The sequence below is a fragment of the Convolutriloba macropyga genome, chromosome 10 (genome assembly GCF_964194025.1).
Source record: "Convolutriloba macropyga chromosome 10, txConMacr16.3, whole genome shotgun sequence".
Lineage (NCBI taxonomy): Eukaryota > Metazoa > Xenacoelomorpha > Acoela > Convolutidae > Convolutriloba > Convolutriloba macropyga.
The window spans coordinates 43772308-43784187 of NC_134477.1; the positions used below are offsets into that span (position 1 = coordinate 43772308).

The following is an 11880-nucleotide window of genomic DNA, read 5'->3' on the forward strand; positions in this document are numbered from 1 at the left end:
GCAAATATGAAACTCATACCAAACACCACAACCAAAATCACATCGTTCGAAGCTCACTTCGGAGTAAAACCCAACACACAAACAAGTAACATAGTGACAAAACCGCACCATAAAAATCTCACTTGCGGCAACATAAAACAATTCGAACTAGATGAGAAGGTCTTTCAAAAGACCAGCAATTAACACGGAATTTCTCAGACTCAGAACCAAATTTGGACATACAGTATAACATCCCCTCAAATTCGGAAGACGGTTCTGAAAAATCCGCACTAGCTTGTCACGTTCGAGCGAATCGTAAGCATAGCATTACATTTGGCAACCAAACTTTGGTAATATTAAACAAAAGAAAACAAGTAGCACAAAAAACACTAAGCACCAGAACCACGAGGTATACTAAAACTATAATGAAAAATAATTCCAGATGGAACCATCACAGATTACACACCACACACCATAGCACTTAACACCAACAATAGCGACAACAAACAAATTAGAAAGATCGATTTCGCAAAAGCAAAGGAAACACACCAAAAGCTTATTACCATATCAACACAAGAACAACAACATCGTCTAATGCATTTTTAAAGCATGTAGAACGGTAAAAGAATATAACAGAAATCACCAAAAAATTAAAAACATTCTGTGTAGAGGAAAAGGTAGATCCAGAGGGAACAAAACAAGAACATACACAAAGCAATGCGGACGAAGCAGGACAATCCCATCGTCCTGATACACCACAGCAAAGTGCACAACAACCAAGGAAGAGAACAACAAGAAATTGCAAGAGCCCCTCACCAACTAAACGTAGCAGAAGATAACCAAGAAATAAATCTTCTCAATTCAAACGCATGTCCAAGGAAGCAGCTACTCTCCAATTGCACCTCTTATCGGCCAAGAAACGTCAACAACAACAACAAAAACAAACAATTTCATCCCTGATCCACATCGACCTCTCAAAGTTGAGAAATTTGAAAACAATAGAAATAACAATCTTGGCATCGGCTCGTCGACAAAATTTCCGGCAAGGATCGTAACCTCGTCTTCACCAAAGGACATTATGCAAGCTAAGATCATCCCGAGAAGACAGATCACCAAAATAGTGAACAGAATCAGAGCAAGGAATCAAGAACAAAATACATAAGACAAGCAATCCACCCAGATCCAACGACCCGACACCACATGAACGAGAGCCCACATCAATCCACCACAATCCCATTACCACATCACTCGCCAACACCTATACAAAAAGAAGAAAAACAACAAGACATTGTAGAAGATGATTCAACATCAGACTTCGATAACGAATCAGTAACACAACTCAGTAACACTGGCACCCAAAAAACCAAGAACGCAACACCAGCACCAGCGATCACAACAAAGCAAATCGTTCAAAGTCCAATCTCATCGCGCAATGCCTTGAAAAAATAAATAGAACTAAATTCGAATTAAGCTCGAATATTTAAAAGCGAGAAAACGTGGTAGAGGAACAGCGCAATCATGTTTATAGACGTATTTATTTGAACTCCGATAAAAAATATTTACCATTATTATCAATAAAATTGTTAACCAAGCAATCGTAAGAAAATTGATTTTAGCCAAAAACGTTAATAGATATCAGTCGCGATTTAAGATTTAACAGATTGTTCTTTTTGTTGTATAAGTTCACTCACCACAATAATTTTTATTTTCATTATTATTAATTTTAATATTATTATGATTATTATTATTATTATTACTATTACTATTTTTTTGTTATTATGATTATCATTATTATTATTTTTATTATTATTATTTTTATTATTATTATTATTTTTATTATCATTATTACTATTATTATTATTATTATTATTATTATTATTATTATTATTATTATTATTATTATTATTATTATTATTATTATTAGTATTATTATCATTAAAATTATTATCATTATTTTTATTATTATTATTTTTATTATTGTTATTATTATAATTACTATTATAATTATTATTAGTATTTTTATTTTTTTTATTTTATTATTATTATTGTTATTATTATTATTATTACAATTATTATTATTGTTAAATTTTTTAATACTACTATTATTATTGTTATTATTACTTTTATTATTATTATTATTATTATTATTATTATTATTATTATTATTATTATTATTTGGATTATTATTATTAATTTTGTTATTATTATTATTATTAATTTTGCTATTATTTTTTTTATTATTATTATTATTATCATTATTATTATTATTATTATTATTATTATTTACACTATTAATATTATTATTAATTTAATTATTTTTACTATTATTTTTTTATTATTATTATTATTGTTATTATTATTATTATTATTATTATTATTATTATTATTATTATTATTATTATTATTATTAATATTATTATTATTATTATTATTATTAGTATTAGTATCTTTCTTTTAATTATTATTATTATTATTATTATTATTATTATTATTATTATTATTATTATTACTACTATTATTATTATTATTATTATTATTATTATTATTATTATTATTATTATTATTATTATTATTATTATTATTATTATTATTATTATTATTATTATTATTATAATTGTTATTATTATTATTATTATTATTCTGATTTTTATCACTTTAATTATAACTATCATTATAATGATTGTTTTGAATGAATGATAAAAAATTGGATGCGGAGAAATGGAAATATGAATGAATTTTTGCTTAACAAAAGATCACTCCCAATTTATCTTAGTAGGATCTTTAGACAAAACTAAATAGCTCTTCAACGATATCTAAATTTCTTGTAAGTTCGGAGAGATAGCTGTCTTATACATGATATGATGCCAATTTATTGTCGTTTATTTGGTCGATTGTATATCAAGTTTTGTACACATATGCGTAGGATTTAAGGTGATGAAATGTCGAAAAAGTTTTAGCAGTAAAATGGTGGATGTTTTGCAACAATTCTTTACCAATTTTTTGTAGTGAAAGAATTAGCATTCTTTTGTTATTTAAGCTGTCATTTATGGTGTTGTTGAACAAATAACAATTTATTTACAGTTCATGACTACTTGTCATAACGTTTTTAGTTAGAATGTACCTAAGAAACAATTCAGCTTGTTAATCTTGTATTTATTCCTTTCGTGAAACATTGTTCAATATTTTGTATCTTATAACAATTTGGCAACCGCATAACGCAATTCTTGATAAACAGTGGCGCAAGTGTGGCTAAACTCAAGATCTTTAGATTCAGAATTTCTTGCGATAACGAAATAGGAACAACTCAATAAGATTTTGATAAGCTAATTTCTACTGAAAAATCTTTCATTAGATCTTGAAGCTTTACATATCTTGACTCTTATTGTGATAATTGAAGTTACGTTCCACTGAAAGTAGATTTATCATTAAAATGGCAGCACGCAGCCCAACATCGAATCTAGAACATTCGATGGGCGAACACACAAAAAGCTCAGCAAAGCATTGCTCGCAACCATCCGTGGCTTCTGCTAATCAAGATATTTGTCAAATTTGCCAGGAATCACTAAGTACTCCGCGGTACCTCGTATGTGATCACGCCTTTTGCGGACCTCCGAAAGACTGCCTATTGACACTTATAACAACCGTTGGTTCAAGTGGTGCTATTTGTCCCAAATGTCCAGTTTGCAGAGCAGATGTTTTCCCAGATTCACAATCGAGGGAATCATTTGGAAGCAAGATTACAAGAAGAAGAAGCACGGGCATTGTAAGTTCACATTTCACTGTCTCTAATCAACAATTTGCGATGAAAATCTCAGTTTTAAGTTTAAAAAAGTTCATTAACACTTTAAAGTGATTAAGTAAGGAGTGATATTATTTTTGGTTTGATGTTATTTCTCAAACGTGGCTGGAAAAAATTTGCCTCGATTTTTTCTGGTACTTTGCTTTCTAACGGAAAAACTAACGCCACGAAAGATAGTTCTGAAGTGAGGTTCTCGTTAGCTTTTTCAAATTATCTTTTGAATAAAATCAACAAATTGATGGAAATGAGCTGCTATTTTATGATTTGATCCGCTTTGTATTTTTTCATTCCGAAAATCTGTATCTTAAGTCTCATTACCCGCATCTATACAATTGTGATCCGTATGCAGATCCTATGTAATTCGTACCGTACGCTGACAAATAACAGCCATAGGTTTAGGTCATTTAACGAGTGGCAACCTGTCCAAAACTAACTTAACTTTTGAACACATTCTTGGTGTTTTGTCTGATTGGAATAGTACATAAACTTTTCATTGTGTAGCTAGGAACTAAAAACAATATCAAATCTCCTCTTGCATTGAGCATTCTTCTGTCGACATACAAAAAATTAGACGCGGTGACGTCAAAAGTGATAGATTGACATAATCAACCAAATCAATTTAGGACCATTCCAAGAGGTCAGTTCCCAGGTTTATGTGCGCGACCCAAGACCACTCTGTTCAGACTAATTGGGTCGCACATCGGTGGCGCGGTGCGTCCCAGAATACATGGTCGAGGAGACGTTCGAGTCGCACAATGGTCTGAACAATGGTCGCACAACGGTCTGATCAGAGAGCAAAGTCGCACTACAGTCTGATCATAGGTCGCACAAAAGTCTGGACAATGGTCGCAATACGGTCTGGTCAGAGGGCAAAATTGCACTATATTCTGATCATAGGTCGCACGAAAGTCTGAACAATGGTCGCACTGCGATTTGATCAGAGACCAAAGTCTGAACATAAGTCTGAACATAACAAAAATCTGACTAAAGAGCATAAACTGGCCATCTTTTTAGTGTATTTTTTTACCACTGTTTTTGATGACTCAAAAAAAAGTTGAAGACACTTCAAGATGACTTTTGGTTTTTATTTTAATGATTTAGTTTTGTCCTAAACTTAACACGAGGAAGCGTTGGTCGCACTAAAGTTGCTCAACATTTTGAGTCGCACCAGAGTCGCACAAAATTTTTCTGTCGCACGATAGTCTGCTCAGAGGGATTTGGGTCACTCGATGGTCTGATAAGAGGGCAAAGACTGGAAAATGGTCTGATCAGAGCGGTCTAAGATTGCGCGCCTAAACCTGGGTTATTAAAATGCATCCGGTTTTAATGGAATCAAAAGTTATTAAAACACTCTCGTGCAATTTTTAAGATGGCGAAAGTCTGCAGTGCCAGATGTTAGAATGCCAGAAGTTCCTACTTTGCTAGAGGTTGACTTCCGTTGACTTTCGCCATATTAAAACGTGTGCGTTTTGTGTTTTGAGCATGGTTACGTGACTCGGCAGAAATCACTTCGAATTTCTGACTAAATATCTTGAACCACTAGTCCGATCTCGATAAACACCAGAAGTTCACAGTGACTTCAAGCGGAGTCACGTAACCAATACTTCCAAACCGGCAAGCCACTGTTGTTTTGTGGGGTACATATTTAAAGTCAGTATCTGTTCATTAATGAGTTTGAAAATTCGTTGTTCTCTTTTCCGTGTAATCAAAGAAATCAAATAAAACAGCATATGGTCAGAAAATGATGCCAAGAGTACAGTAACCAGTCTGTTAGTTCTTAAGATCGGCTTCAAAAAACTTTAATTTCTTTAAATTATTTTTCAGAATTCCATATAAACAGACTTACATATGTAGCAAATCACATTATCATTCCATCCAGTGAATTATTTTGGTTAATTTGAGTTCAAGGGAGCGCTGACTTCACCTTTCAGCAATTCCGATGGCAACATTTGATGCTCTGAATTTAGGATTTTCAGTTTTTTTTAGAGCCTCGGAGTGAACTTTGACAACTTTGAGGATGACGACGATGCCGTCTGTGGAGAACATTACAAACAAAAACAAATGTATTGTAAATGCTGTCAAATAGTAGTTTGTCCTGATTGCTGGACTGAAAATCATGGTGACCATGAAATTGAACCCTACAAAAATGTGAAGGAGAAACGGTTAAGTGATGTGAAACCTCAACTCGAAGCCTGTATTACGTCATGCAAGCATTTATCAGATCTTTGGATGGACTTGAAAGAAAATTTTTCGAACAGAGCAGCTGATATAAAAATTGACCAATTAGACGAGTTAGTCAGAAATGCGTCAAAGCAAAAGTTCGAAAAAGAACTGGACTTACTTTTTAGTAAACTTGAAAAACAGAAAAATTCGTTTGACAAGGCTATTGAAATTGTTGAAAAATTAGCAGCAGAAATGAAGCACATAAACGAAGAAATATTTCACACAATGACACTTCTGAAAAAAGACGATGAAAAATTTCAACAACAACTGGCATCAAAATCCGAAGTATCTGATCTCACTACCTGTTCAATAGACGGCCTAAATGTTGCTAATTACAGATTTCGATTCCACGAAATTCCCAACTTAATTTGCGTTGGGATGGACCCAACGCATATAACAGAAGCTTTTGTCGATTCAACTGGAACCATATTTTGCAGGGCGGAACAGCGAATTTACGCCGACGCTAAGGCGCCATTGATAAAATTGACCCGAAATCTTGACGAATTGAGGGTTCAACTCATTCGCGACTGGCATGTTGAACCAGTCGGTTTCTGCCGACTAAGAAACGTACGACATATTTTATACAACATTGCTGTTAGCAACCAATTTCTTTATGGTTTGTTTCGCTACCCGAGACAAAAACGGTATGCGATACAAGTTCTGGACAAGGAGTCGTTGAGATTTCGCCGGCCCTTGACAGTTGACTTGTTGCGGCTGGAAATGACAAATTTGTGGAGTATTGCAGGCAAGTCTTTTCAATGTTTTCAGTAGAAACTGGAGAAAAATACGGCAAATTTTGCAAGTTGTGCAAATTTTTTATCATATAATGCAATATTTTTCCCGAGAAATTTCCAAAATGCTTTTGGCATTATTGTTCTCAATTGGGGAGAATTAGATATTCGAGGGTGTTATGTCCACAATATTGAAAAGATAAAACGCCCAAAATGGTATTTCAAAAAATGAGGCTCTCTGTAAGGTGCATTTGCACATAATGTTAACACTCAGTAACAATATAAACAAAATATCATCATGAAAAAGCAAAACTAAAAAAACAGCTTTTGCTTACTTGAAAATCAGATATGAATTGGCCTAAACGAGAATAAGATCAAAAAGATGCAAACCTCAAAATTCTATAGAAATTTTCAAAACCAATAAAATTCAAAAGTAATTACAACCAGTTTTTAACAAAAAAACTATATTCAAGTGATGTGATTGCTTAAAAAGTCAAAGGAGACTGAAATTAGCGAAATTAAGACATAAGACTGCAAAATGAAAACAGATGCAGGCCAAACACAATTATAACAAACAACTTATGAATAGGCACATTGTTGAAGCCATTAGAACCATAAGATTTTGATTGAACATAAACTATAATAATATAAAAGAAATAAAATACTCAGTGTTTGATTCAGAAAAAATATGACTTGTCATTAATGAGACTAAGTTACAAGCTAACTAAAAGAACAGCAAAAATTTATAGTCATAAAAAAAACCAGAACATCATTAGTTTGAGCACCAAACTACAATCGGTAACAAATCGTTTTCATAGAAAAAAGTGTATTTTTCTATTATGAATTTGAGGTACAGGTTGACAGAAAAGAATTGAAAGGGCGACAACTTTCGAAAATCAAGCTATGAACTGAAGGCAACAACATTTTCAGTTATGCTGTTGTTATTCGGAATATGTCATGCGATTCCATGTGGAAGCTGTTAAAAACCATCAGCTATTGTTGTCTAAGGAGCTTGTCCCAATTACAAAAATCAATCTGCTACAAAACAACAAATACAAACAAAACAGAAACCAATAAGTTTTGAATTGAAAAATGGAAACATAAAAGAAGAAATTAGGATAATAGTTTTAGGAAAATTGATAGTTACATTCAAATTCTGATCACAACTGCTCATTCAAAACTTTTGGTGCCCTGAAAACTGCACACTTTATTATCAACTTTTTTAAAACTGCAGAATTTTATCTTTTTTCTGTAAAAAACATCTAACAAGTTTTTTTTGCATCAAAACTAATAATACAAAAATAAAGATCAAATTTTTTTGCTCCAATGAAAGAAACAGAAAGGTTCCAATAGAATCTAACCAATTTATCCGCATTTTCCCAAAAAAAAACAATTTGGACTTAATTTTTCTCAAATATCTCAAAACTAAAAGCCCGAGCGACTGAAATTTTTCCCGTTCGAAAACAACTTTAAAACATACTCTTAGGGCAAAAATTTGAGTCTCAGTTTTGGTTCGTTAGCTTAAATTAGAAAAATTGTTAAAATAGTCCTGAATTCTTTTCCAAAACATTTCTCAAAGTACTTACGGCTTAGAAAAGAGTTTCAAAAACATTTTGATATTTTTCTCCAAGTCTGTAAATTTTCTTCGTTAATACGCATTTTCTTGTAGATGTAGATATAGTGTAAATCAACCATTTTTTAATATCCTCTTAAGTGAGCTCTGGCATAATCAAACTTGAAAATTGAAATCCGAAAATTGAACATCCCCGAATTCTTTAAAATGAACAATCTGCTGTTTTATACTCAATTTAAAATACGTAAAAATATTTAATTTTGATTTTGAAGTTCTTTATTGGAAACACAACTGCATAAAATTTCAGGTCATATCCGAAAAAAGTATCCAAGTTCAGTAAAGTGAACGAAATACAAAGCAAATACATCTGACCGAAACACAGAAGACAGCAGAAAATGCTACAATTGATTAACAGTAAAGCATGCTAACTTTGAATCTAATCGTTCAAAAATAACTGGCGAAAAATAGTTGAAATTGACAATCAGCGTGTAAAATAGTGTGTGTAGAAAAATACAGCTATTGCTGCCCTCGTTATCAGCAAGCAAATCAGATTGACTCTCTAAGTGCGTTGAACTAACACAATCAAATTACGACATTGTTCATAAATTTAACAAATTTTGATTGAAATCAGCATACTTAGTGCATACGTTCATCCAATCAAAATTGTTTTATCAAAAACATATTTCAAAATAACTCTCCACTGATTATTTTTTGCTCTGCTTTTGATCTTTAATTGTTCTGCTAGAAAGCAAATAAAAAGTTGACAAGAGTCAATGATTTCAATAAATCAGTTTTGGTTAATCAAGACAGTCAGGTCAACTATAAACAATAATTTAGATTATCAAATCAAAAAGTCTAAATAATAGTTTCAATTTAGCGTCCACTAGCGTCCCTATTCTTATCGATGCCCAGTTTCAACACAGAGAAACCGAAACTTGTTCTCACCGTACCCCTTGTCATCTGGGTTTTAAAGATCGTATCGCATCCGTTTGCACCTTAACAAAAAATTGACAAAAAATTATGGAAAAAAATCAAATAATTTCGAAGATTTTGCTATACTATATAGTTCCATATTTAATGGATTGTGCCTAGAAAACTTCATTTGCACAAATTTTGTTTTTTAATCGGCTCTGTACTCCGTTGTAGAGTAAGTTTTGGGCAATTTTTGATACCATTAAGATTGGAATAATTTGGAACCATCACTTGAAAATTTCAGTAATGGTTGTAATGAGAATTGAACTTTTTCAGGATGGGGACGTTATTTGATCATTGTGGAAAGTTACCAGGGCAGATGTTTGTCAATTGCGATACTGAAAAACGAAATCTTCATTGCTAGATTGAACATGGATAAAAGAAATTTACTCACATGGGATTATAAACTGTTCAGACATACGTTGTATATATTTGACGATCGGAACAAGTTGGTTCTTTTCAATTTGGAAACACAGAAATTCAAAACAGTCAAATTGTCAGAATTGACAGAGGGTGCAAAAACGTTTGTGATTGGTCAAAGTTTCGATGGAAAGCTGAATCTGATTTCTAAAGCTACCAATGGGCTTTCTCCAATTCAACTGTATATTTTGGAACCAAATTTCGACCAAATTGAAAACAGGTCCGAAATTAAATTGGTTCACAGTGAATTTATTTACGAGAACGAAGGGGCAAATATTGAAACTTCACTACTTACGATGTTAGATAGAGAACGAATTCTGATTTCGGTTAGAGACAGAAACACAGGAAAGGTAGGGCTTCAAACAATTCGGCTAACTGTAGAATGATATTCGAGCAAATATTGGGATCTTTTCAACAATTGTCCCCCCTTTGGTAACTAGTAGAGAATCGCACCCCTTCTGTGTTATGCTTTATTACAATATTACTTGGCCTATAGTTTAGATAGCCGAATATTAGTTTAAGCTCCAATGCGGACCGCTCTTCACGGCCATGCCCTCATTCGCTGTGGGATGTAATCCGGAAATCGCGGGTCGGTTATCGCGGCGAAGCCGCGACGCGCGCCCACGACCCCGCCAGTCGGAAATTCTTTTCGCTTTGTATTCCAATTCGGCTAATTTAACATAACATGGCGCACTTTGTTCTATTCAGTTCAACATAGTATGCGCATACGTGTAAAGGGTTACATGACAATTTACCCAATGCCATTTTACCCTACGACAATTTACCCAACCTGCCATTTTACCCAATACCAACTTACCCAATGCTTTTTGATTTTTTCGTTCAATTATCCGATTACAAATTAGCAGTCACTATTTCAAGGATGATTTTTAATATTTGGGGACATTATAATCCCATGTTCGGTTGTGATTGTTTCATATCAAGTCCCACGTTCTGGTTAATTTAGCAATAGGGTAAATTGGGTAAGTTGGCATTGGGTAAAATGGCAGGTTGGGTAAGATGGCATTAGGTATATTGGCATTGGGTAAAATGGAATTAGGTAAATTGTCCTGACACCGTGGAAAGTTATTAGTCGTCTCTGATTGGTTAATAAATCGCTCGCTTAAATTCTATTCAAGAATAGCCACCCCTTTCACAAAAGGGGGGCAATTGCTGAAAAGAGCCAAATAATGCATTTCACGATCAGATATTGCACTCATGGTCTAGAAAACTGTTGTTCACTTGTGCTTTCCTAAAAAGTAATGAAAAGTAGTCATTTTAATTGTCATGAAGAATTAAATAGTTCTTTCCGTTAAAAAAAATTGGATTATCTCTTGGATTATAAGAAACCAGGCAATTGATTTCAAAATAAAACAATATCTCAATATCTTTCAACTTTTTCCAACGTTGTCAAGATATCACCACACGTTTTGACAAAGTGCAGGAATTTTAGTTTCATTGGGGAGCTAAAAATAAGTGATTATTTTAAATTCCTGGTTTCAAAAATCAACTAGATTTGCATTAGGCCTGTCGAAAAGCTACAGCTGACCATAGGTTCTATATCTAACAAGCGGGATCGCTAAAGTGCGTCCGCAAGATATTTCAGCCCATTATATGCCAGACGCGTAAAACGTAAGCAAGAGTAGGAAACATTAGCACAGTTTTCTTAAAATTGACTTTGCCACCAATTAATCATTCTGCGGTCCACTCTCTGTATCAAAAGTCGTTACATATTTGTATCGAACCACCTAAGTGGGGGAGGAAGTATATATTCAAATAGGTTTTTTGTTCAGCCAATTTTTGCCTATCGATATAGAAAATAGATTATTTATAGAATATAAATTTTCGCCCGTCCAGCATCGAAAATAGGAATTAAAATTTTTTCGAATTTCGCTTTTTCTACTGAGTTTGCCGGATTTGTGTTCAATTATTTTCTCAATTTTGCGAAAAATTATTTCAGTATTGTTACAAATAGTGATTGGTTGTAGTTTTAAAGACAGAGGGGTGTTGCTGAACTGCTTCGTCCTAATTTTTGGCCAGGATTTTGCATAAATTTTTCAAAAATTCAGCCAATTTTCACCAACAACGCACCAACAATGCACCTAAAGCGCATTTTGTTAAATTTTGTCAAATGTACAAACCAAAAAACTGCTGACACAATATTCTCAAGTTCCAAAGAGGGCCAG

At 33.0% G+C, this 11880-nt stretch overlaps 1 protein-coding gene across 1 annotated transcript; it reads left to right on the top strand.

Moving 5' to 3' along the window:
- The first annotated feature begins 3108 nt into the window (after window positions 1-3108).
- On the top strand, window positions 3109-10147 carry LOC142348564 (uncharacterized). Its single transcript, XM_075399950.1, has 3 exons — window positions 3109-3742; window positions 5765-6746; window positions 9554-10147. The coding sequence occupies exons 1-3, from the start codon at window positions 3410-3412 to the stop codon at window positions 10081-10083; spliced, it is 1845 nt and encodes a 614-aa protein (XP_075256065.1). The 5' UTR covers window positions 3109-3409; the 3' UTR covers window positions 10084-10147.
- The last annotated feature ends 1733 nt before the right edge of the window (window positions 10148-11880 follow it).